At 52.5% G+C, this 26,149-nt stretch overlaps 2 protein-coding genes across 2 annotated transcripts; both read right to left on the minus strand.

The window, feature by feature from the left end:
* Window positions 1-453: 453 nt before the first annotated feature.
* iars1 (isoleucyl-tRNA synthetase 1) lies at window positions 454-25,545 on the minus strand. The gene is made up of 34 exons (XM_086149669.1): window positions 25,489-25,545; window positions 24,819-24,942; window positions 24,371-24,527; window positions 24,178-24,297; window positions 23,985-24,067; window positions 23,398-23,515; window positions 23,182-23,329; window positions 21,719-21,806; window positions 20,811-20,871; window positions 20,647-20,742; window positions 19,270-19,392; window positions 15,656-15,747; window positions 15,473-15,571; window positions 13,694-13,820; window positions 12,276-12,349; window positions 11,601-11,795; window positions 11,445-11,531; window positions 11,015-11,098; window positions 9,679-9,823; window positions 9,280-9,400; window positions 9,096-9,187; window positions 8,756-8,833; window positions 8,168-8,289; window positions 6,310-6,412; window positions 6,130-6,213; window positions 5,856-6,030; window positions 5,309-5,421; window positions 5,132-5,227; window positions 3,334-3,510; window positions 3,032-3,152; window positions 2,796-2,921; window positions 2,481-2,624; window positions 1,191-1,343; window positions 454-1,106 (listed from the first exon to the last, which is right to left on the minus strand). The coding sequence occupies exons 2-34, from the start codon at window positions 24,935-24,937 to the stop codon at window positions 1,024-1,026; spliced, it is 3,804 nt and encodes a 1,267-aa protein (XP_086005795.1). The 5' UTR covers window positions 24,938-24,942; window positions 25,489-25,545; the 3' UTR covers window positions 454-1,023.
* Window positions 17,354-18,711, minus strand: vimr1 (vimentin-related 1). The gene has a single exon (XM_086149670.1). It carries the CDS (start codon window positions 18,644-18,646, stop codon window positions 17,501-17,503), a length of 1,146 nt encoding a protein of 381 aa, XP_086005796.1. The 5' UTR covers window positions 18,647-18,711; the 3' UTR covers window positions 17,354-17,500.
* Window positions 25,546-26,149: the final 604 nt, after the last annotated feature.

Genomic DNA, 26,149 nt, shown 5'->3' on the forward strand with positions numbered 1-26,149 from the left:
TCTTGGATGACTCAAGTAATCAAGTACTGAATGAGAGGCACTAAAGTATCACATTACTGAAGTACAAAGCGTTGGATTACTGAAGTACTCAAATACTGAAAGAAGAAATCAAACACTGGATGAGTGAAGTACTCAAGTACCGGATGACTGAATGAAATCAGGTATTGGATGACTCAGTACTCAAGTAGTGGAATACAGAAGTACTCAGATACTGGATGATTGAGGTACGCAGGCATTGGATTACTGAAGTGACCAAGTACTGGATTACTGAAATAGTGGATTATGGTGTTGTGTTCTGACAGCAAGTCGGTAGATAAAGTATTTTCCTTTAAGAAACCAACTCCGCTGTCAATCAAACTGAGTCGGGCTGTGGCCCCGCCCTTTGGCCCCTTGGCCCCGCCCCCTGAGGAAACACAAACAGACGTCCAGGAATGAAGTAAGCGCAGCAGCGTGTTTGTTTTCATTTGGTTTATTCCATCTTGGTCTGAGAACAGAAGGTCCTTCGTCCCAACGGCGCCTGGCGCTCCCCAGTGTGTGTGGTGTGTGTGTGTGTGTGTGTGTCCAGATAAAGCAGCCAAGAGGAACCCTTGGAGGGTGAGAACCTGTGGAGGTGGATGTTCCCTGTAGAGAAGCGCAGGCTGGCGTCGGCGACGATGGCGTCCGGCGCGGGAGACGATCGCCACCGATTGGTCAGAGCGGCAACGAATCACCGCACAGCGTCTGACCTCCTCCGGACCTCCACACCGGCTCCTTCTGGTTCTTGCAAATGTCAGAATAAAAGGCGCCAAGGCTAGCAGCTAGCAGAACGACTGCTAACCGTCGACTGCTAAAAATATAACTTGAGCGCAGGAAGCGGCGTCTGCACGCGCCAACGATCTTCTGTGGAAAAAAAAAGGCATTGCTGCGCTCCCGGGCATCCAAAGTCAGGTAGAGACGTCATCGAGGGGAGCGAGTCGTGGGGGGAATAAACCAAAATAAAGAGCTCGGGGGGGGGGGGCGGGGTCCCGGAGTCATGAGGAGGTTCTAGGCCTCCGCCGTAGTGGGGAGAACTCTGACGAACAGGGTCTTGGTGTCCAGGGATCTGAGCGGGGAGTCGACCGCCACCTCTGAGGAACACAATGAGAGGAGGGTTAAGGAGCCGGAGGGGGCGGAGCCAAGTACGGAGACGCCCCCCCGGCCGGCGCCCTTACCCTGCGTGAGGTCCTGATCCAGGTAGAGCCGGAGGCGGCGGCCGCGTAGCCCGAACACCTTGGCGGCCTCCGAGACCAGGCCCGGGTGATCCAGGGAGTTGTGACCCGCCGGGTTCACCAGCAGGACGGTGGCCGCCTCCCCTGTCTGGCACTCTGGGAAACGACATTTTTAATTTGACACGTTTATCTCCAGGATCGACGTCGTAGTAGCGCGGTTACGCAGCGGTTAGCGCTTTGGCTTCACAGCACGGAGGACCAGGATAGGCAGAAGATGGATGGGCTATGAAAGCTGGCCCGCAAATATGTTGCAAGCACATGTCCGACAATGCACTACGAGTAATAATAAGAAAGAAATACAACAGATTTTTCTTGTAGTTAATGCTAACTTTTGTCATCAATAGGCAAGAACTTAAAGGCTTTGTCAGTTCCAGTGCTGATCTTCTCGCTTAGATTATAGAGCAGCAGAGAAGTGAGCTGTAACATGATTCCTTTTTGTACTTTTTCACTTGCTACCACAAGGCATGGGTTTGTCTTTTAAGGAAAAACCTGTTTTGGCTGTGGAAAAAAGGTTTTCATGAGAAATTACCCTGGAAATGCTGCAGATAGAGCCATAAGAAATGTTCACAACTGATTTTTAATATATCTAATGTTTATATCATAAGAACAATTTCATTTTCCCCTAAAGTTTTGTTACTTTTGGGGTCGATATGTACAATAAATTCATTTCAATACGTTTTTTGATTAACACCGAACCACTCCAGACTTGTACCAATGTTTAAATTGTCATTATAACATTATTTCACGCTTATTACACATTAATAAGCACAGATGCTTCCAGCTGTTCCTACTTAAAGTTTAGTCAGAGTATATGTATTCTGCATTAATTATTTAATCTAACGCAAAACTAATTTAAACTATTTTATTTGCATCGGTGACTCAACTCGCTCATATGTCAAATTCATTTTCCTGCAAAAAGGAATTTGAACACTCTTTTTGCTACGTATTTTTAAACGAGGAAAATGTATTTTCTAAATAACACATAAGAAAGAAAACATAGAGAAATATAGTGGTTTTATGAAGTGGTCATTTGTCACTATCCTTAATTCAACTATCCTTAACTAGCTACACACTTAATGCTACAATGTGCGGCTACATGCTATTTGCTAAATGCTACACTTCATGTCTAAACTCCATTAATGAATGTTGAACCTACAGATGATAACGTAAACAAACATGGCGTCCAGTTTCGTGGCCCCCCTTTTGGAAGAAGGAGGTGTAACAGAAGCTCACCTGCCGGCTGGGCGTTGCAGAGCTGCAGGTTCACGTACGGACACAAGGGGGCGGCAGAGGCGGCGGGGTCCGGAGGGGAGGAGCCTGATGTTACCGTCAACATTTTGCCGCTCAGCGCCTGGAGGTCCGTGCTTCTCGTCAACTCTGGGATGGAGAAGAGCAGGAAAGGTGAGGTAGGCCCATTCTGAGACTCCTCCTGGAGGACCTGGAGGTCTTCGGGTGGCAAAACCCTAGTTGCGGCCACGGCTCTGGAAGCTAGCGCTTAACGCTACCTGCTGCGCTACGTGGAGGTAAAGCCAAACCCCGGTTGCTCACCTGTGGTGCCGCTGAAGATCCGCAACTCAGCGTCGCCGGCTCCGAAGATGCTGCCACACACTCTCCTTAGCCGCTCCACGTCCAGCCTGTTGTCTCCCCTGGGGTTCTCCAGCAGCACCACCCCCTCTGGACCAGAGAGCACCACAGTGACGTCCAGAGAAGAGCAGGAGGACTCCCCTCCAGGACCTTCTCTGACATTTTTAGGAGGAACACGGCGGTGACATTCACCCCCCCACCTTGCTCTTTGCTGTTGACCTTCACTCTGAGGTTCACATAGGAGCAGGCCGGTCCATTCAGAGGAGCCGCGGGGGACGAAGATCCTTTTACGATGGTCAGGTCCAGATCTGAGCCCTTCAGCTACACACACACACACACACACACGCACACACACGCACACGCACACACAACAAATTTAACAGATCGTGCAGAGTGTAGCTTAGCAATTAGCAGCCCCGCGAGCTGATCACTTTCAAATTGATCTCCAATGACAAATCAGTCAACAATCGTCCGAGTTCTATGTTATTGATAAGCTACTGACCTGGGTCTGCTCCTGGATGATGACGCTGGCGCCGGCGGGGGCGGGGCCGGGCAGTAGTGGCGCCTTGGTGGTGGCGAGGATGAAGTCAGTGTGGGCCTGGATCACTGAGCTCAGGTACGCCCCCTCTGGCAGACAACGGTAGTGTACGTGGATCTGGTCCGACGGCACCAGGTGGGCCTGCGGGGGGACAGGAGGTCAGACCAACAGAGAAGAACACCACCTCGGACGCCTCCGTGCGCACAGACCAATCAGGACGACAGACAGGAGCGTGTCACGGCCAATCAGACCGTATCAAACTAAGCGGCAGTGAAAGCTCAAATATTGGGGATTCATGCTTGGAGAGAGTAGAGGATCTCCTGCCTGGATTCTAACACCTTCTCCACTCTGGGACCTTCTTTTGGGGTGAATCCCTAACTTCTGGCCACACAAACACACACACACACTGCTCAAGGGCAAGAGTGTCAGTTAAGACGGATACAGACTGCTGGGGCACGTGTGTGTGTGTGTGTGTGTGTGTGTGTGTGTGTGTGTATGTGTGTGTGTGTGTGTGTGTGTGTGTGTTCCACTGACAGATTACAAATACAGGAAAAGGAAACGCTGACCCATTTTTTTTTTTGGATCCGGTGGCATCACTCGATACCACCGTGCACACACACACTTTCTCTCGCTCTCTCTCTCGCCCTGCGAGCTGCTCCCCGAAACGTGTCAAAGAGGTGCTGAAAATTAATTCCCGTCGGCGGGCTGGAAAATTCCTGACAGATCTCGGTTTGAAAGAAGCGGAGGAATTCGACGGGCCGCGTGGGTGCGTGAGGTCGGAAAGAACGGTGTGTTTCTTGCGAAAACAAGGGGCTAATCCGTCTCCACTTCAAAAGCCCAGGCTGTTATTAAGCTGCCATTAAGCCTGCCTTATGATGGAGGGGGGTAAGGGGGCAGATTGGGGGGAGGGGGGGTAGATGTGGGGGGGGCAGGGCAATGGAAAGATTTCACAATTAGCTGTGGAGGTAAGGAGGGAGCAGGAGGAGTGTATTGACCATGAAGAACCCCTTTGGCAGCGATGGATTCCGATCAATGACGTTGGGGGTGAGGAGGGTGGTCCGTGGGGAGATCTTCTCAGAGGGAGGTCCGGAGATCTTCTCAGAGGGAGGTCCCAGGGTCGGAGCTGCCGGGAAACACAGCAGGTTCTGGTTCTACTCAGGTGGTGGAGCTGGGTTCCATCCTCCTGCCTGGGTTCTCGCCATTTTCTCCCGTCTGCAGACCCTCTGCGCTATCCCTCCATGTTCTCCTGCCTAAGCTTTTTTTCGGGGGGTTCTCCTGACTAGGTTCCTTGGATGTTCTCCTACCCGGGTTCTCCAGGTGTGTGTTACTACGTGTTCTCCTGACCGCATTACCTTTCAAAGGTCTCTCCATGTTCTCCTGCCTGGGTTCCATCCATGTTCTCCTCTTCAGGTTCACCCCACATTTCCATCTCTACAGCTTCTCCATCAGCAGGTTCACCCAAGACCTCGTCCACGGGTGCCAATGCGAGGGGGAGTGTCTGGATGATTGACAGCCAAGCGGTCCGGGGTGAAGCCCCGCCCCCTGCTCTGATTGGCTGTGAACTGACGATCAGACAAACTAATTCTGGACTTCATCTGAAATAGTAATCTAATTACTTCTGTGGTGTGAGATGCCTGTGAGATGGAGTCACATCCTCTGGTGAAGGTTTGATAGGCGTCCTCCAGAATGTCTGAGGGTGTGTGTGTGTGTGTGTGTGTGTGTGTGTGTTGGCGGCGCCGCCCAGGAAATAAACACCCCCCACCTTCTTGCGTAGCTTCTGAATGCGGTTGATGACCTCGCGGGCCACGCCTTCGTCCACCATGGACTGGTCCGGGCTGACGTCCAGCAGGACCAGCACCTGCAACACCGGCGGCCAATCGGATTAGTGATAACTTCGCATCCGTCGGGTTCGGGGGGGGTCAGGGGTCGGGGATCGTACCTGCAAGTCCGAGTGTGCCTCGTACTGCGCCGCCGAGCTGGAGCTCTGGTCGAAGGTGTACATCAGCCTGAGGTCCTCTTCATGGAGCTCGTGGCCGTCCACCGCAATGGAGCCTGAGAACATGTGAGGGAGAATGGTGGAGGGTTACGTGACCTTTGACCCCATTATCACAAAAGAACCGTCGGTTCAGACATCAGCCGCAGTCTTCACTTATGTTCCTCACAGGCATACCTTCTGCTGCAATTACCTACTGAAGAACGCCCCACCTATCTCTACCCTCCACCCCCCGAGGCGGGGTGAAACAGTCACCCCGTTCTCTCTGATCCAACGTCTGCACGCCCCTCGTTCCTCTGCAGACCATCATCTAAGCGCACCCCTCCCCAGATGGTTCCCCGTACCTCCAGGCTGGCGACCCCCTTCCCGGGAGGACCTCCTTGCCTTGATTGGTTGGAGGAGATACCCGGCGCTAGTTTGTTTCAAAGGGGTCATGGGGGGAGGGGTCTACTTTTGCTGCCTCTCACTACTAGCGCTCCACCCTCTGCCGCACCTGTCTTCTGGAAGACCTCCAGCTGTTCGCTGCTGAGCTCCTTGATCTGAGCCGCAACGGCCTTGAAGGCCCCTTTCAGCCGCTTGCCCAGCACCATGTGGTCCGGCTCGGCCCGCAGGCGGATGCCATACTTGTCCTTATCCGTGGACAGGGTCAGCTGCCGCACGTTGAGCTCCTGGGAGGAGGAGGAGGACAAACGGACAAATCTGGGTTTAGGGCACCACGAGATCTCAAGAGGTGGAGAAACCCGTGATGACTTTTTGGATTGACTGACCTCCAAGATGTACTTCTGCAGGGACTGGATGTCCTTCAGGGCCTCAGGGTCCTGGTGAATCACCACCACCTCCTTTAGCGGGTACTGAAACACACAGTCACTCCTGGCTTACCAGAAGAACCCACCATGACTGCAGACCACACCTCGATAAAGGTGAAGGCATCCATCTCCTCCCCTTACCTTGACTGGAAGGGTCTTCCTGTCCCGGATCACTCGGCCCAGTTCGATCACCGACTGCATCTGAGACACGGCGCTCTCGATGCGCTTGTCAATCAAACCCTCCCTGTGAACGGACACGTGGGGAGGGGAGTTAGAACCGTAAGGAAGGAGCTGTTCTTCAGGCGGAGCTGCTCCGTTGGGTCCACTAGGTAGGCAAGGTAGTCCACATCTGTGCCCTTTGTAGAGGCTGATGATCCTGGATGCACAAATAGCATTGATGCTACCTGGAGGGTGGAAGTTGGTATGGTGGTGGTAGAAGATACCAACCCCCCCCCCCCCCCCATGCCCCACTGCAACCAGCCCCCCCTATCCCAACCCCCCCACCCTTCCCAAGCGCCTGTGCCGTCCCTGCAAACTTTGAGTTGGACTTGGGCGGCGCATTATCCGAAGGAGGTAGACCATTAAATTAGCAAACCACCCAAACAGTCAGAAGACACCGGGGACGGGCAATCGTTTAATGAGCTGATGGAGCACCCGCTCTGATTGGTAGCCCCCCCGCCCCCCTCTCTTTTGAGGTCACTTCACAGCTTCAAGGACGAGAGCGTAGGTCGGCAGCGGAATTCTTCAGAAACGCTGCAGACTTGTTCTCCTTGAATCAAAGGGCCATTAAATCACCTCCGAAGAGTTTCATAGTTAAAGACGGCAATTAAATTTGGCTAATTAGCAGCTCCTCCCTTGGGTAGAGGTGGAGGGGTGGAGGCAGATTAGCCGCCGATGCGCTCGCTTCACCGAAAAGCGCCCGCGATGACGTGATTCCGCTTCCCGAGAAGCGTCCACCCGTGGCAACCTACAGACCTCTCGCCTGTCAATCAACACATTGGCTATTTTTCGAGAACATCTGGAATGTTCTTGCGGAGTCCCTAGTATTCCTCTGAGCCTATTAGGCCTCTTTCCCCCTGAGCAAACGTTCCGTCATGGCAGATTAAGGGCCGTGTAGACTTTTCTTTCTTGACAAGCCCCGGGAGAGCGGAACCCAAGAGCACGTCAGCTAGGGGCTGAGCAACGTTCAGTATTCAACGGTAGGAGATTCCACCTCGCAGTCAGAAGGTGCATCGGTTGGATTCCCACAGGGGACGTCTCCATGTTTCTCAGGGTTCGTCCCACAGTCCAAATTTGAGGTTCAGTGGAGACCCAACATTGTCCAAACATGTGAATGGTTGTGTGACAGTTCTGTTCCACATCTGACCAGTGAGCACCACCGTTTTTAGAGATGATGGCAGTCTACAAGATGTATCTGGCAGTGGGCGTGACTTATGGGTTCCACCAATCAGATGAGGTCCTATGCAACCGTGAGGAGGCCGTGTCTTGGAGTAGGAGCTCAAATATTCTAGGCACCGAGGTCCTAGTTCCTGGTTCCTTAGGAGGTTCTGGGGACAGGTGAACTTGCCTCCGGCCCGCTGACCGTGTTTGTCCTTTGTCTTGGACGAAGAGCAGCTCCGAGGTGGATTAGCATTCTTCTCCAGTGGCCTCCAAGGCTGCGTTTGTTTTTCTTTTTAATCTTCTTTAACAGGCATCTAGACCGGCTGTATTTGGAAGGTGCAGAGTTGCGAGCACCTGGGCCTGCCCCAGCCTCGGACTAGATCTAATTCCAGGGCCTCCAGTCGGTGGCCGGCTCCGAACTAACCCTTTTATCCACCCGCTTTTAAGCTTATCTTCCCTGTGGATTGATTTAAAATGTATTTAAGAGCCGCTTTTCTTTGTCTTGGAATAATTTTATGCAAAGCGGGCGACTGCGATTGCCCGACGAGACACCGTTCTCATTAGGAGCCGAGATTGTTTACACACTGGGAAATGGCGAGCGCTGCGGTTCCCTCCCCACCTGACTTGGGGCAGCATTAGATAGTGAATGCTGCCGGTCTCCTTCTCCTCCATGGAGGCGGGATCGACGAGGTGACGCAGGTTTTGGTACATCATCTCCGTGATGAAGGGCGTAAAGGGAGCCTGGAGGAGGAAGAAGAGGATGGTGAAGATGCCGTGCTTCGCTTCGCAGGCCCATTTGCATTTCTGGGTGCCGGGGGCCGAAAGTCAGGAGATTTAAAAGGGAAAAAAATAACGAGAACACAGAATAACGGAGGGAGTGACGCCTCCTCTCGTGTGGAGGAGCTAATTAATCTGCTCCGCCTGCATCGATCGGGCTACGGCTAACGGCTATTAGCGTGCCTCACGTGCAAACATCTACAATGCGGTATAAATATATTAAAAAATAAAACTCCCACTGGTTATGCATTATTCACAGATTGTCCAGCGTGTGTGCGCGCGTGCACACACACACACACACCCTACTGGTGTTTCTTTTTTGTCTTGCATACACAAAGGCTTAAAAAAAAAAAACTCAACAAAAGAAATTTCCTCTCATGCGATCTTTGTGTCACGCACGCGCATCGCACGCAGAAACGGCGTGACTCACCATCAGCCTGCACATGGAGAACAGAACGCTGAAGAGGGTTTCCAGCGCCCACAGGCAGTCCTCGGTGCCGCTCTCTCCCTGCAAAGTTCACCAGCGTGCACGTCCACACACACACACACACACACAAACACAGTATTCAACTTCCAGGTCCACCTGGAGCAGTAATAAAAGAGCGAAGGGGGGATGTCTAAGAAGTTGAGGACCACAGAGGACCTCTGAGGACCTCAGTTCTATTCAGTGAAGTGGGGACATGATGGATCACACAGAACCCTGATCAAAGTGCTGCACGTAAGGTGTGCTAATGCTAGCAAATTCACCTATCGGGGGGGGGGGGGCTCACCTTGAGGCGGCGCCTGTTGGTCCTGACATACCAGTTGGTCAGCATGTCCACAAACTTGACCAGCCGCGGCACGACGGTGTACAGGTGGTACGCTGCAACACAGGAAGCGGCGTGAGGAAGCGGCGGGGAGATCAGGTGGTAGCGTGTGCACAACCCCCTCCCTTCCCACGTGCGTCCAGCTCACCGTCCATCTCAGCCTTGAAGAACTGGATGAGGGACTGCGTGAAGGACTGGATCCACTTGTCCATGATGTTGTTGCTCTGTTTGGCGGTGCCCTCGTTGTACAGGAAGCGAATGCCGTCCTCCTAGAATGCAGGGACCCCGTGAGCTCGCCTCGGAAAACGCCCCCCCTCCCCATCTCACAGATAGTCAAACGAACGCTATCCTCTGAAGACAGCGTTTTAATCTTCTCAGCGGGAAGTCGCTACCGTTCCTTTATCTCCGCGCCGAAACGCCTACTTACCGATGGAACGGAGCCGCCGAGGCTAATTACACCGCCATTACGAAGCCGTTTTCATAGTTAATCACAGGTAAATTACGTTTGGTGCACCACGACTGGGGAAGATGGAGTTTTCAGACATACCTTCTCCAGCCGGTGCACGTTCTGCACCAGGAAACGGTAGGCGTTGTACCATGGCAGAAAAACGTCCTTCAGCACGTCGCGCACGCCTTCCTCCTTGAAGCGCAGGTTTTCGGCTCGGACCACGGGGGAGTTGATGAGGTACAGTCTGCGGGCGGAGGAGCCGGAGCGTGTGGTTAGCTTCGACTGAGAACTCTCGATTTGCCGCCAGCTCGCGTCTCGGCAGCAGGACGACTCCACCTGGTCCGTGGGAAAGGTCATGCCGGACCGATCCACCCTGAGGCCTTCCAGGGCGTGAAATAAATATGACAGTCAGCGGGTCAAAAACCGTTTCAGTGTTTAAAAATGTCTGCTCTCCATGTAACCCAATCTCGAAGGGCTAATGCTATGTTGCCATGGTTCTGGTGTGGTCTTAGCATACCTTTCAGGAAACATGGAAGTTATCAAAGTTTCCTTATTTGGAAGTCCCTCAACCCTTTCGTCTTGAGTAAACTAATAGTTAGCATTACCCTAGCCTCTACTGATGCTGCCATGGGGTTACTCTGCTGAGGGGTATCCAATAATGCACCATTTTTATCCTATCCGCACTTGTGTCCCTTCATCAATGCGGGATGGCAACCTCCTATCTTCTCCAGAGTGTCTGGACTCTCATTTCTAGGGGTCGCAGCTTCATCTACTGCCGCATCTCGACAGGCGTCCACCATTATTACTTTCTCGAGACATTAAAGCTATTATTGTATCATGTCAGCTATTAGCGCGTAGTTGTTAGCACTACCAGCACAAGTCGTAAGGGACTTCTTCCTCTCCTGGTCGAGGCAGAAGGTGTCCCACAGCGAGCAGATAAAGGCAGGCGTTGCCTCGCCCCTGTCTCAGAGCGCTGAGCTCTGGTGGAACGCCGGGTTCCTGTGGATCATCTGAATTCTGTAGTTGCGATCTGGCACCGTATGGATAAAATCTGACCTGAGCTGCAGCTCGCCGTTCATCATCATATACGAGCATATGGTGCAGCCGAGCCGTGCTTTATTCATTAGCCCATATGGCCGCGGCGCCCATGCTGCCGGGGGGGAACCAGGGAATGTATTAATAGGTAAAAACGTTAGCATGGCTGCACACCGTCCGAGCGAGAGCGTGTGTGTGTTGCGTGTGGCATGTGGGAAACCAAGATAGCTCCTGGTCTGGCAGGAACGCCGGCTGACTCCAATCGCTTTAAAACTACGGTCGCTAATAACATAAGGTGGGTTAACACACACACACACGCATACACGCACACACACAACGATCGCTGCCGGCGCCCGGGCGCTTCACGCTTCGGAGGCTCACGCTCGAGCACGGAGCTGACCTGAGGGCATCGGCGCCATAGCTCTGCACGATCACGCCCGGATCCGGGTAGTTCTTTTTGCGCTTGCTCATCTTCTGTCCATCGCTGCGGGGGGGGGGGGGGACAACGACACACAAAGCAAAGGCATTAAACACACACACACACACACACACACACACACACACACACACACACACGCGTGCGTAAGAGCGCATCTTGGTATTCAAATTAGCCAAGTCCTTCCAGGTCAGCAGGCCTGTTAGCGCGGCGCTGCTCTCCAGACCCTCGGAGACGCTTGGAGCCCCGAGGGGCCGGGTGACCAAGGGAATATATAAAAGCAGCAATGGAGAAAAAAAAAAAAAAAAAAAAAAAAAAAAAAACCTCATTCGGCCAGCCAATCGGGAGGGTTCCTGGTGTCCATCCACCATCTTAAAAACACGGTGGGACTCACCTGGCGAGGACCAGGCCGTTCACGATGACGTTTTTGAAGGGCGGCTTGCCGAACAGGGCGGTGGAGAGCACCAGCAGGGTGTAGAACCTGCGAAGGGGAACCCAGAGGTCACCACGCGTGCGTCCCATCCAGAAGAGACGCCCCCCACAGTCTTACCATCCCCTGGTCTGGTCGATGCCCTCTGCAATGAAGTCCGCCGGGAAGGTGTCCTCGAACTCCTTCCTGTTCTCAAAGGGGTAGTGGACCTGAGCGTACGGCATGCTGCCGCTCTCGAACCAGCAGTCGAACACCTCCGTCACCCTCCGTAGGACGCCGTTTCCGCGCCGCGACGGGATGGTCACGTCGTCGATGCTGGGTGAGATCGGCGGGGGGGGGGGGACAGGGGTGAGATCGGGCGGGGCTTAACCCGGATCGGCTGTCAATCACATGCGAGACATCCAACTGTTCACTCTCATTTAACACACACACACACGCTCCCCTGGACATTAATCTGCAGACAACCACCTAGCAGCTGCTGTGAGATGGTATCTCCCGCTGTGTCAAGCGGTCAGTCTAATTCCTGCAAACAAAATACTGCACTGACATAACGCTGACTAATGGACCAACTCCCCAGACACACACACACACGCCTTCCACTCAGTTGCCGCGGTGACGCATCGCCACTGCTCGCCGCCAACCAAGACAGGCCGAACCCGCGGGGAACTCGGGTCCAGGTGAGCTCAGAGCAGAAGGTAGGGACTCCACAGGTGAGCGGAGCTCATTGGAGGATCAGGGTCTTAAACACGCACACGTGCACACACACACACACACACACACACATACACGTCTCACCTCTCTCGATGCAGGTCTGTCACTTTGATCCCGCTCAGCTCCTCCAGCTCAGCCACAGAGCCAACACACACCACCTGTGGAGCAGCAGCAGGTCCATATAAAGATACGTCTCACTGTAGGAACTTTTCCAGGTCTGTTTCTTGTTACTTCGAGACAGCAGAAGAACCAGAAACCATGGACCTTCAGCTCTGAGAACCATCTGAGTTCCTATTCTGAGGCAGGATTTCATAGAAACTCGTGATGTGACAGGTGGAACACATAAGCCACGTCCATTACCAGATACTTCTTGTGGACTCCAGAGGACCATTTCTAAAAATGATGGTGGCCACTGCTCAGATGTTTTCTTGGGACAAAATGGAATGAAGCAGCAAGGTCTGGCGCGACCGAGAGGTCTGAGCTCTTCTGGCCTGCAACGCCTCAGAGGGGTTTCTAGGGATCACAGAGGAACATCTACATTCTGGACCAGAATAAGTGCAGCGTTGGCGAACAGCTCACGGGGTTCTTCACACAGTGCAGGGAGAAGATAAAAACACTTGGTTTATTCTTGAGCGTGGAGCTTAAGGGGCACATAGTAAATGCTAACATCACAGTGGCCCGTTAGCACCTGTGGAAGGCAAAGCTAAGTCTACTTCCTGGGGTGGAATTGGAGCCGCACAGTTCTGAGAGCTTTTCTGTTTGAAAATCAGGCACCAGTTCCAGAGCCCGCTCACTGTTTGGGACCGGCCCGCTTCTTCATTGGTCTTAGCATGGACCTCTTGCTCTTCTTAGTATGGGGGGATTCTGGGAGCGCAGGAACGACAATGCTCCCGGACGCAAAGTGTGGAGCCACACTTCTTAAAAAGTAGGCCCCACTAAAGTAGCTCTACCTTGGAAAACTACGGGAAAAGTGTGCTGCGGCGGCGGCCTCCTCCTCCGAGAGCCGACCTGCGGGCTGTGCTCCACTTCCAGAGCGTTAGCAGGTAGCGCCTTGGCCCAGATACAGGCCGACGCCCACCAACCACTTCAACAAAAGGAAAAAAAAAACTTTCCAGGAAGAGAAAAGAAACCTAGAGATGCTTGGAAATCAAAGTACAGATATGCCACAGCTGATGGTGTGTGTGTGTGTGTGTGTGTGTGTGTGTGTGCGTGCGTACAACACCCAGGAGTGTGAGTGTTCTGAAAAGTCACAAAGCTATTTGTGGCAAGCAGGTCGGTGAGCTGCCCCTCTTTCAGCCGCCGCCCGCCACGCCGACGTGTGTGTGTGTGTGTGTGTGTGTGTTCGGATGACACAATATGGAGGCACTCTGGGGTTTCGGGTTTGAAGCTAACATCAGGAAAGAGCTTCTCTGCGGCTCCGGTTATCAGGGGCAGGTCTTCTAATGGAGCCCCTGCGTGTGTGTGTGTGTGTGTGTGTGTGTGTGGGTTTGAGTTCTCCTGACCTCCTGGTAGTCCTCGCTGACCCAGAGGGGGATGGGCGTGCCCCAGTAGCGGTTCCTGGAGATGGCCCAGTCACGGGCATCGCGCAGCCAGTTCCCAAAGCGCTTCTCACGCACGAAGTCCGGCACCCTGAGAGGGACGGACGGACACACACACACACAGACACACACAGTTTTTCAGTAACTCAATTGATATACGGGTCAGAGACCCAGAGACCTTCGGCGGCAAGAAGAGTGTCTTAAAGATGAGCGCTAAATATTAAAAAAAAAAAAAAAAAAAAATTAAGGGGGGGGGGCGCCGTTACCATGACGACGGACACGGCAGATTCATGCAGGATTTCCGAATATGAAAAGGAAGCGTGGGGAGGGATAACTGCTCTCCTGAAACACTTCAGGTTACCTAATTTGCCCCCCACCCCCCACCCCCCACACACACACACTCGTCATACTGTCTTGTGCTACCGGATGCAAAGAGACATTTGAAGCAAAGGTATCTACAGTTGGACAGGTGTGTGTGCTTGTGTGTGTGTGTTTGTGTGTGTGGTCCGCTGCACCATGGAAGTCTCCTTCTTCTCCGAAGACCTGAATTTAGCTGAAGGTCAAGGACCCACGCTGACCCTGCAGGGGTGCGGACCAGTGCGCTGCGAGGGGCCGGCGCCGCTGCTCATTAATCCCGCCATTGATTTATTCAGATACTTGTCCCCCGTTTGAGCAAAGAGAGCAGATGAACAATCACTCGGGGAATATGCTAAATAGCAATCTGCTTCATGAGAGGCTCCTATAAAGCCACTCAGTGGCGAGCGTCACCGCCACGCACCAAACTCGCCGAGGTTTCGGCTGTTCGCCTGGGGATGCTGATGAGCCAGTAGCGGCGGGTCCCGAAAGGACGCCTTCCTCAGGGATTAAAAAAAAAAAAAAAAAAGTTGAAGTGGGAGGTTCGGGGGGTGGGCTAATCAGACAGAGAGCCTTTTAGCAAAATCAAATTATAAGGGCTGGAGTAAAAAGTTGAGCGAGATAGTTGAAGGAGAGCGTGACACACACACACACACAGACACACACACAGACGTGTATCCAAGGGACTCGGTACACAGCTAAGTGTCACAGCTAAATTCAGAACAATGAACATAATGTGGAATTTCTAGCAATTCATAGATGTATACTACATGAGTGTGTGTGTGTGTGTGTGTGTGTGTGTACATAATTTCTTTCCACGGAACGATTGTTCAGCCTAAACACCGCTGGCAGATTAGCACGGACAATGGACCCAGCGCTCCCTGACACTAATTTACCCGTTGCGCTATTACCGCTCAGATAAAGGATTTACCCTATAGAATGTGTGTGCGCGTGATGGTATTTGCACGTGTGTGTGTGTGTGTGTGTGTGTCTTCACCATCTTCGCAGCCGGCCATCCATCTCCGACTGACAGTACTATTACCGCCGGCAGCTTCTACGGCTCGGGCAGGAGCGCGGGTGGAGCTCAGGGGGCTAATAGCACTTAGCAAAAGCTGTAATGCAGTAGTTTTTGGCGCCGGCTGCCATGGCGGAGCGCCGCACTCTTTAGGGCCTTTAATTATCACGCGATGCCTCTCATGAATGCTAACATGGGACGCATATTAATTATTCACTGCACATTACTGTAGTGGCTCCAGCGCGGCGGCGCTCATCTACGCAGCCCCGGATCGTCATATTCATAATTTTACCCCTGGTCCAACCCTGATGACCTTCGCGCAGTTCTCCAAGCTAACTAGCGGCGGAGAAGTACCAGGTTTGTGAAGATCTTACCAGTAGCACTTCCCGTTGTTGTCCAGCAGCTTGTCCACCATGTGCTCCACCCGGACAAACCAGCTGGGGACGGCCTTGTAGATGAGGGGTGTGTCCGACCTGGATGATGGCGGCAAAGCACATAACCACGAGGGTAAGAGCGATTCCGAACGCCGCCGCCACCACCGCCTGTATGGGTCTCACCTCCAGCAGAATGGGTAGCTATGCTTGTATGTGCTGGCATTGACCAGGCGGCCGTGCTCCTTCAGCCACTTTATGATGTTCTTGTCGGCGTCCTGAAACGACAAGATGCCTGAGCGTTGGCATTTCCTTCACAGGAGATGAAAACTATTTGTAGTATGTATTACTGATAAACCGCCAACCTCCACTTTGAACTCCTCTGTCTCACCGCTGTCTCACAGCTGTCATACATGTCCTGCACCACATTAACATACTTCTCCTTGTCCATCCCTCCTCATACAACCCAAGTGGCCCTCCATGGCCCTCCAAGTAAATGTCCATGTTTGCAGATGACATTGTGATCTTTAATGAAGGGTGGAAGAACATCTCGAGAGACGGAGGTGCTTTGGTATATTTGAAGTATGCATTACGCAGAGGAGCTGGGGTTGTATGAGGAGGTCTGGAGAAGTATGTTAGGATGGTGCAGGACATGTATGACAGCTATGTGACGATGGTGAGGACAGAGGAGTTCAAGGTGGAGGTTGGAGGTGAATCATGAGTGAGCTCTGAGCCTCTTGTTTGCTATGGTGATGGACTGATGGGGTTAAGAAGGTAATCTCCATGTTTGCGGATGACACTGTGGGTTCAACAGTCCAGAGCCATAGAAGGTGAAGAGGAGGTGGAGAAAATGTGCCAGAAGTTTGAAATTGGTGGAGAAAAGTGTCCGGGGTGATAAAAGAGTGTCAGAGCAAAGGTGGAGAAGATGGAGGTGAGAGTAGTCATGTTGTCTGGTTTGGAAACACTGAGAAGAGGCAGAGCTGAAGATGACGTGTTTCTTCTTTGAGAGTGAAGAGGATGGAGAGGATCATGAATGAGTCCATGTTGGATGACCTAGAGATAAACTGAGACCAAGATGGTTTGGACATGGTCAGAGGAGGGATAGAGAAGGATGCTGAGGTTGGAGGTAGCAGACAGGAGATCAAAAGGAAGACCAGACAGTAGCATTATGGATAGAGGGGAAAAGGACAGAAAGCTAGCTGGTGCGAGAGGAGAGGGTTAGATGGAGGCAGATGATTGGCTGTGAAGACCCCTGAAGGGAGGAGCCAGGAGGTGAAAAAGAAAAATCCCACCCCAGCAGCCAATGGACACTTTTTGCCCCAAACTTCAGCAGGACCTTCACGCCATGGCGGGCACGCCACCAGGTGTCCATGTAGTCTTTTTACTTCTGACCTGAAGCTCGGTACGTTTGCGCGTTCACACGGAGGGCAGAAAAACCCAGCGGCGAGGAATGGAGATAAATGGAGGTCTACCTTCATGCAGGTCAAAGCAGGAGGTAGGAGTGCCTCTGCTTCTCAGCAGATTTCCTACCTCGAGGTGAAAAACCGAGATAACAGGCAGAAGGTTCAGAGACCAACAAAGAAGAGAGTAAGAGGGATGGGGAAAGAAAAGGAAGGAGGACGCCATCGTGCAGGAGATGGAAGGAGGAGATCAATGCGTTGTTTTGTATGCACTCACATCAATCTTTATTAAGTTACAGCGAGTCAGCAATAAACACGGAGGAGATGGGCCTCAGCTGGGAGGATGGAGGAATGAAGGGGGTGGTGATGCATCACAGCAGAAGATGAGAAAAGCGTGAAGTGCTGAACGTGTTGGAGGTCCTGTCCTAGATGGTCAAGGGTGTCTGGCTCGCGGTTCCTCCGGAACCTCGGCCTCCGTCAGTGGTGTTAATCAATGTGAAGTTCTGGGAAGTCCAGGACTGGGGTGTGGAGGGTCGGGTGGAGGGGGGGGGAGCATTCTTTGGACAATCGTCACATGTCTCCCGTCCACGTTGGTCTCCTGGTCTCCACTACGAGGCTCCGGCTCTGCGGCTTAAGCATCTTTGGCAATCCCCAGCCTCTGCTCCTCCCCTTCCAGCAGCTTCCTGTAGGTGGCTATCTCCGCATCCAGCTTGAGCTTGATGTGCAGCAGGTCCTGGTAGTCTTGCAGGTACTTGGTCATCTCCAGTTTGGTCTCGCAGAGCTGGGTCTCCAGCTGGGCTATGACCCCCTCCAGGCCGCTGACCTTGTCCAGGTGGGACATCTCCATGTCCTCTAGCTGCTGCTCCAGGGCGGCATTACGGGCCCTCAGACCATCGATCTGGTTCTGCAGGTCCGTCACCTGGTTGTTGAAGGTTGTGATCTCCTCCTTCATGGTCTTCATGTGCTCCTCGTGTTTGCCGGCGTGCTCCTTGAGTGTGTCGAACTTGCTCTTGTACCACTTCTCGGCCTCCTGGACGTTGCGCGCAGCGACGGCCTCAATCTCGGCCCTCATATTTCGCAGGTAGGCGGCGAGGTCGGGACGGTCGGCGTCCAGCTCGGCAGTGATCTTTGACTCCTGGATCTGCCTCATCAGGTCGGCCACCTCTTCGTCGTGCAGCTTCTTCAGGAACTCGATCTCGGCCACCAGCTGCTCAATGCGTTTCTCCAGCTCCGCCCTCTGCAGCGTGGCGCTGTCCACGTCCTGCCTGAACTCTCTCAGGATCATCTCAGCCTCCTCCTTCAGCGCCAGCTCCTCCTCCAGCTTCAGCCGCCACACTTCCACCTCCTCCTCCAGGTAGCCCCGCTCGATATCGGCCTCTCCCTTCTCATTGGTCAGGGCCTCGATCAGTTCGCGCACCTCTTTGAACTTCAGCTCGTACTCTTCACCGATGCCGGAGGGCCCTCCCTTGTAGCGTCCCTGCAGCGCCGCCAGCTCGGCCTGCAGGGCGCCGTTCCTCTGCTCCAGCGCCTGGACCTTCTCGATGTACCCGGCGAACTTGACGTTGAGCTCCTGCATCTCCTCCTTCTCGTTGGTGCGCTGCTGGTGGATCTCTGTGCCCAGCTCCACGGCGGCACCGTGGAACCCGGCGCGCCCGCGGCCGTCAAACGAGGCGCCGCGGCAACGGGACGGAGACGGGCTCTGGACCCGCACTCTGCCGCCGGAGCTGCTGACCTGCAGGCTCTTCTGGGTGTAAGACGAGGCTCTCATGCTGCTCATGGAGGGATTCTTTTCTTGTTGGCTGCTCGCTGTGTGGCCGGCGCTGCGAATGACGGCCTCCCCCGAGCCGCCGGCGATTTTATCTGCCGCCGAAGAATGTCTCAAACAACCACGAAACTCCCGCTCGGTGCAAACATGCTTTAAAAGCGGCGCATGACGGTGTCGCCAAGGCGTGCAGCTGCATGCTCTTTATTAGCTGACGCCGGGCTGTTAGCGGCAGGCAGGTCGGGCCCTTTGCACCCGGACGGGAAATAGTCATCACATCATGAACCAACGCTATTTTCCACCTCCCTCTACCCTTTTAGAGCATTGACAGAGTCGGGCGTGGTGGCGGCGAGGAGGGCAACCGGTACACGGTAACAACGCGTTTCCAAAACAAAAGTCACCATTTGGGGGCGGGACTAAAAGAGCGGTTAGCGCTGCCGGGCTAAACGCATGTGGGTTTCAGGGAGTGTTTAAGATGTGGACGACACGGGAGCGAGTGGATCATCTGTCAGGTCAGTGTGACGGACAGCGACCCCCGGGGGATTACGCCATCGACCAGGACGCCAGGGGAATGTCTCACAGCGGCGGCGGGCGCTCGCAGCCTGGGAACGATCCTAATCACGTCACGCGTCACTCACTTTGACGTACTGCCCCTCGAAGTCGGTGACCTCGGAGGTGAAGCTGCCGGAGGCGTCCACAGGGCAGACGGGCTCCTGGTCCCTCCGGATGATGTTGTACTCGGAGCAAACCCGGTAGTCATCCTGCAGGGAGGGGGCACAGAAAGGGAGTCAGCCGCCATCTTTACGGCGCAAACCAAACAAACCAAAAAAAAACCAAAAGGCATGGATTTGTCACGAGGGGTTGTTGTCGAAACCCCTCCTGGAGGTTGTAATGAACTCTGGTTTGACGGATGTTTTCTGCAGCGGAACGTGAACGGCGGTCACCTCGCGACTTGTCGCTACAACATCGGGGAAGAACGGCGAGGTCCTTCTCGGAGCCGCCCGGCATACAAACTGACATGGAGCCGGGTGGAAAAAGGGCGCGTGTATGTCGACAACGTTGTGCGTGTAGTCGGATTGCGCTTCCTTCGTCATGTGTGTCTGTGTGTGTAGCGCTACAGTGGACAATGTGCGGTTTTCAGTATCCGCAGATGTGTGTATATCCAAGATGGGAGTGTGTAGTTTGTGTATCCACAGCAGCTGGCTGTGTGTGTGTGTGTGTTTACATTATTTATCCACTGCTGTGTGTGTGAGTAGTGTGTATGCACAGTGGTACGCTTAGATTACATGTGTGTATCTACCACTTTGCAAGGGTATGCAGTGTGTATGCACCACTGTGTGTGTAGGTACGGTGTGTGTCCACAGTTGTGTTAATGTGTCAGTATAGTGCGTATCCAATGGTGTTTGTCTGTGTAGGTACTTTGTGCAGGTTAACTGTATATCCGCTGCTGTGTGTGTGTGTGTGTGTGTGTGTGTGTGTGTGTGTGTGTGTGTGTGTGTGTGTGTACGTGTGGGCCGTGTGCATCCACAGATGTGTGTGGCAGCTGCTGTTTGGGTCGGTACAGTGTGTACCCACAGTTGTATGCTTAGGTTGCTTGTGTGTATCCACCAATGAGCTGTGTGTGTGCTGTGTATAAGCGCCGCTGTATGTTTATGTGAAGTGCGTATCCACAGCTGTGTGTGTGTGTGTGTGTGTGTGTGTGTGTGTGAGAATTCCCCCAGTATGCACCAGCACTCAGAACAAGTATTTCTTTGAGTACTTTTAGAAGTACAGACAGCAGAGTAAATGACAGCTCTGCGGGATGGGATGGGAAGGAGCTGTCGTCATGGAAACCCCACCCACCCCTGGAGGAACCATCCCCAGTTAAAAGTTATACCAACATTAACTAGCTTCGAAGCCGGGTTGATCGACCATCAATGCCTGCTGGAATGGATGGTCGGATGATCGGGGGAACGGCTTTGCCGCGTCACGGACAGATGGCGGTTTCCACGGCGACGAGGCGAGGGGGGACTCACCGCTCCGAAGTAGGGCGCCTGGTGGACCACCCCAGTGCCCTCCTCCTCCTTCACGTAGTTGTCCAGCACCACCTGGAAGGCTCCGCTCTCCCCACACTGCGGGCGCAGAAAACGCGGTTATCCGATTGGACGATGTGTCGGGGAGGGGGGCGGGGTCTACACACCTGGGCAAAGTACTGGAACAGAGGCTTGTACTTCTTCCCCTGCAGCGCTTTCCCTGGGAACCTGCAACGGCAGGAAAAGGGTTTACAGACACGCCTGCTCTGTCCATCAGGGAGCCAATCACCAACTGGCATATGGGCCAGAGGCGGGGCTTAGCCAGGTGGCTCAGCTGTCAATCATCCAATCATTCCAACTTGGAGGTTCCACGCATTGAGACCCAGAAGGGAAATCATGGAGACAACCCAGGCAGGAGAAGGCTGTGGAGGTTCCATGGAGAGCCTCGGTCATCACTTGCTGTCGACCGTACGCATTGAGGAGCTGTGGCGCCGTTGCCAGGGTAACAAGTCCAATGCCGCCAACATGAGTGTGGGCCGAGGCGCCCCCTCCCGCGCCGACCGCCGAGGCCGGGTTTTCCTCCAGCTGGCCGGGAAACTGGCAGCTCCCTTTGCAGAAGCTCCTCAGCTGCTGGAGCCCAGGCCTCTCCGGAGGGCGGCCATCTTTGACTCCCCCAACAACTCTGACACTTTCAACAAGAAACTTTCCTCAACTTCTAATTCTTCAGGACCAAAGATCTCAATCAACCTGTCACTCACACACATACACACTTCCACTGTAGGTCCTTCATGGCATGGCAGAAACCCTCAGCTGCAGTTAAATGATGTGTACATTTATACTGCCTCTAAAGGCGTCTCTTGCCAGGACTGCGTCTCTGCCCTCTACTGCGTTTACACTGCATCTCTGTCCTGTGCTGCATCTGACTACGTCACTTGCTCTTCACTGCCTCTCACACAGTACTTCCATCTATGACCAGTGCGGCGTCCCTGTCTAGTACTGCATCTCCATCTCTACCCACTTTAGACTTCTGCGGTCAAAGGTCGCCATTCGAGAACCCTGAACCTGAGGCTCTCACCTGTCCAAGACGGTGTACTCGCCCTCCACCTTGAAGAGCACCCCCAGCCGGGCCTCCATCATGATGTAGGTCTTCTCCGTGCTGTTGTCTGAGAGACGGGACAACAGGTCACTCATCCATAAACAAACAAAGATGGCCGAAGTTAATGTCGGTGAAGTGGCGTTGAAAGATAGTGGGATGCGCCACCTGCTGCTAGCTAGCCCAGAGAATCATGGAAAAAGTGGATTGGGTGCGGCAGACGGAAGGAACGTGGACGGATGAGGGCGCCCGAGGAGTCGTTCAAAGCCGGTCGGGGGAAGGTTTGATGGTCACATTCAGCAACACATTAGCATTAAGTGTGTAGCTTAGTTCAGGATAGAGCACCAAATGGAAAACTCCCCAAACCACTACAACACTGTTTATTTCTTTATATTCTAATGTTTCAAAAAAAGTTTCAAAGTCAGTTTTATTGTCAATATCTCTGCATGAACCAGACATATGGAGGAGACATTTCTCACAATCCCACTATGACACAGAATTAACAAAATAATAAGAGTGAAAATAATCAGAATACTTTATTGATCCCCAAGGGGGAAATTGCTTTTTGTTGAAAGCACCTTCTGATCACAGACTAAAGTAGAGAAGAATCAAAATAGAACTCTACATAAAAATAAAGAATAAAACAGCGGATAATAGAAATGAAATTAAAAAAAAACAGTAAAGATCAAAGAATATAAATAACACTAAAAGCATGTAAAAACATGTGTCATGTATATACATGTGTATGTACAAGTGCATGTATATGATTGCATGTAGTATTTATGTGTTTAAATCAGGGTTATTGCATAGAATTAGCAGTAAAGTGCACGCAGCTACATAGTGATATTTGATGAGAGATTTTTAGTGTACATTCTCTTCTATTATGTAGTTTTATTTCATAAACTTTTTAAAAAAATTTTTTTTTTTATAAAACTACTTATTTCATATTTAAAGACTCGTAACCTAATAGGGGTCTGGAATGGATTAATAGCGTTTCAACGGGAAATCGAGTTTGACAAACTAGCAAACGGAGTTACAAGCTTGGTCGCAGAGCCGGTAAGTCAAGGTTCTGCTGTGAGGAAAAAAAATGGCCGACGGGTAGATTATAGTTTAGAGTTGGTCCGTGGTCGGGGGGGTTCGGGGGTGTCCCTCCTCCATGAGTGACGGCTCCACGGCTCGGCCCTGACAGCCCCGGCACGCTGGACAAACACACCGAGGCGGGGAAATTGAGGCCAGCCAAGGGTGGAAGCAGGTGTACGCGGGGGGGGACTAGGATGGGGAAGGAGCGAGGGGGGATAAATAGACGGAGCTCATTGGTATTTCGGGGCAGGCTCTTATGCAGCACAGCACAGGTGGTGCAGTTAAAAATAAAGAGCAAGCTCTCCAGCGTGACCCAACAGTGCCCCCTGCAGCACGGACCAGCTATCACGGCCCCCGGACCTCACCTTTCACTTTCACGTAGAGGAAGTCCGGGTTGACGCAGAGGGCCAGGTTGCTAGGCAGCGTCCAAGGCGTGGTGGTCCAGGCGATCAGCGCCACCTCCCCGTCCTCCACCAGCGGGAAGTTGACGATCACAGACGGGTCTTGGACGTCCTGGCGACACACACAAGACGTGAGACAAGCGCCGTGGCGTGCTCGTGCCGATGGCGGTCGGAACAGACCTTGTAGTTCTGGTGTGACTCGAAGTTGGAGAGCGGCGTGTTGCAGGCGGTGGAGAAGGGCATGACTTTGACGCCACGGTACACCAGGCCTTTGTCGTACAGCTGCCTGAACACCCACCTGGAAAGGGACAGGCGCGGAAACACATTCATGAACCCGAGAATGACAGAACCCTGACCCATCCGTGACCCGTCCGAGCCCCGGAACCCCTCCCCGGAATAAGGCGCTGCACCTTATTTTCACTGAAAGGACAAGTCCTCTCAGGTTGCACTCCTCCATTACTGTAGTTTTATGGTAAAAAAAAGCCAGATGAGGTAAAAAATACAGCAAAGATGGCAGATAAAACTAGCCTATTTGTGTGTGGGCAGCAGGTGTGATGTAAAGATACAGAAGTGGTGCTCCTCCAAAAGAGGAGGTGTGAAGAGGTACAGACTAGGACAAGGAGCTCGCTTCTAATCAGACGTTCTTCAGGTCAGTTCTTCTTCACCTAACACTCTCCTAAAACCCAGGCGAGACCCCTGTGAGACCTCCTACGGGAAAACCGCTGAGATAAAGAGTCCATATTTCCAGAAGAGGTCCATCCTCTTACCAGACGGTCTCCATGAACCAGGGGTAGAGGGTCTTGTAGTCGTTGTCAAAGTCGATCCACCTCCCCATCCTTTTCACCGAAGCCTAGTGGCAGAGAAAGAGAGCGAGAGCGAGAGAGAGAGCCCAAAGGCCTGAAACACACTTGTGTTTTTCCCCCATCATTAAAACAGATCAGTGAATGCCTCGCTGCTCACCTCCCACTCGCTAGAGTATCTCATGACGATGTTCCGGCACTGCTTGTTGTACTCAGCGATGCCCATCTTGGCGACGTCCTCAGGCCCCTTTATCCCCAGGGTCTTGTCGATCTCGTATTCCTGCAGAGAGACGGCATTCAGTGGGGCCGCATCCGGCGTCCGCCAGGGTTTTGACAACGAGGTGGATGTTTACCACAGGGAGGCCGTGACAGTCCCAGCCAAAGCGCCGGTCCACGTGGAAGCCGCTCTGGTGGGCGAAGCGGGTGACAATGTCCTTGATGGTTCCGGCCAGGATGTGGCCGTAGTGGGGCAGACCCGTGGCGAAAGGGGGGCCATCGTAGAAGGTGTACCTAGACGGGAGGACAGGTGCCTCAGGAATTACGTTGAAAGGAAAACACGCAGTATGTTGCAGAGTTGGGATTCTGAGGAGTAGCTATCAGTCTCATAAAGTTATGACGGAGAGACCAATGCGTGAGAAAGGTACATGGAATTTGATGGAAGTGTTCAACCGGTTAAACAAGAAATAAGGCATCTGGCACAACATCAGAAGTGTCTGCCAATATTTACTTGCAACATATCCAGATAAAAATACATTTGCAGCTCTGACAGAAAATTCAGATGAAGGCAGAAAGTGCGTTTACTTGGGCCTGTTCTTAGACTGCCTGAGACACTCCTGGAAGCAGTCGTTCTCCTTCCAGAACTTCAGGATCTTCTCCTCCTCAGTGGGGAAGCTGAAGGTCTCGGGGACCTGCTCCACCATGGTGTCTGCAGAAGACAAATGACATAAACACAAAACCACAAATCTTCTTCCTTCTACTCCACGACTGATGCTGTGACGACACACGACAGAATTGAGGCGCGATCTCACTTGACAACTCCCAAGCTATCGCGAGACTTCGAGCCGAAAGACGGCGCTGCCTTTCCCTTCAAGTTTATGTTGATTCACACGAACCGGTTTTCGAGGAGTTGTCAACTGAGAATAACCCTAATGAAACATGCTGTGAAGCTCGTATGTAGTGCGCGTAGACTTTTCGTGCACGCCGCAATTGATCTCCTGTGATATTTAAATACCGTCCATTCAGTTTTACTTTTACACAGCAGATAAGTTGACTGCAAAAACGCCTCCTCAAGCTAGCCGGCAGAGGAAGCTAGCCCGCCCGGCACGTTTTTCTAATTTTAAAAATTTCCTCGTCACGTAACGTTTATACAATTTAAAAAACGGCGAAAATTAAACGGGCGAACGTTAAATTCCAGTTAGAATCGAGTCTTTACGTGGCAAAAGCTCTTTTTTTTCCGGACGGTGAGACTCACATGTTGTCAATCCCCTCAGCTACTGGCGAGACGAGAACTGATGCAAGCTGGCGTCAGTGGGACCGGAAGTGACGACAGGAGGTACAGCGCCCTCCTTCTTCCGGTATCTTGTATCCCCGTCAAAACGCGTCGCTTGCCGCAAAATAAAACAAGCGGTAGAAGCAAAAGTGAAAGCAGTTTGAAAACCTTTGTTTCGGAATAGTTCGATTTGAAATTGGTCGATCTCTGGCGGCAGTTTGCGTGTTAAATCGTTCCGTTCCCATCGGAACCAATTATTTTAGGGGTAACACGCTGTTCCGTGCATGTTCCAGTGTGACACCAAGTGGAAAGTGTACCATGTAAATGCATCTTTTCTTTCTTTCATTAGATACGGGTTGCATTACTCACCCCTTCATAGGTCACCTTAAACTAGCAGGTCACGCACTTATCCTTATGACTTGATAACCTGGATCACTCACACCAGCTATAACAATTGACAGTGGTTTAATAGGTCTAATACATTGGTGCTGAAGGTAAATATGTGCATTTGGGTTTCATTTGTAATTGCAAGATGTGTTGAGGGACATTTCACTTTGTGGCAGAGAAAGTTGGCGGGATACATCATATTGGTCTGCTGATAATCGCATCCTACCTCTACTGCAGGATCCAGGTCCACAACTTA

This window comes from Fistularia commersonii, chromosome 7 (genome assembly GCF_037954325.1).
Source record: "Fistularia commersonii isolate RoL2024-O1a breed Wild chromosome 7, RoL_Fcom_v1.0, whole genome shotgun sequence".
Taxonomy (NCBI): Eukaryota; Metazoa; Chordata; class Actinopteri; order Syngnathiformes; family Fistulariidae; genus Fistularia; species Fistularia commersonii.

Bases quoted from the DNA above. Each gene is read 5' to 3' on its own strand.
- vimr1 (XM_086149670.1), bottom strand. From the start codon at position 18,646: ATGAGCAGCATGAGAGCCTCGTCTTACACCCAGAAGAGCCTGCAGGTC.
- iars1 (XM_086149669.1), bottom strand. From the start codon at position 24,937: ATGGTGGAGCAGGTCCCCGAGACCTTCAGCTTCCCCACTGAGGAGGAG. The intron at 20,743-20,810 runs GTGTGTAGACCC...CTGCGCCCGCAG, and splicing joins TGTTCCAGTACTTTGCCCAG to TGTGGGGAGAGCGGAGCCTT. The intron at 15,572-15,655 runs GTGAGACCCATA...GCCATCATCCAG, and splicing joins AGCTACCCATTCTGCTGGAG to GTCGGACACACCCCTCATCT.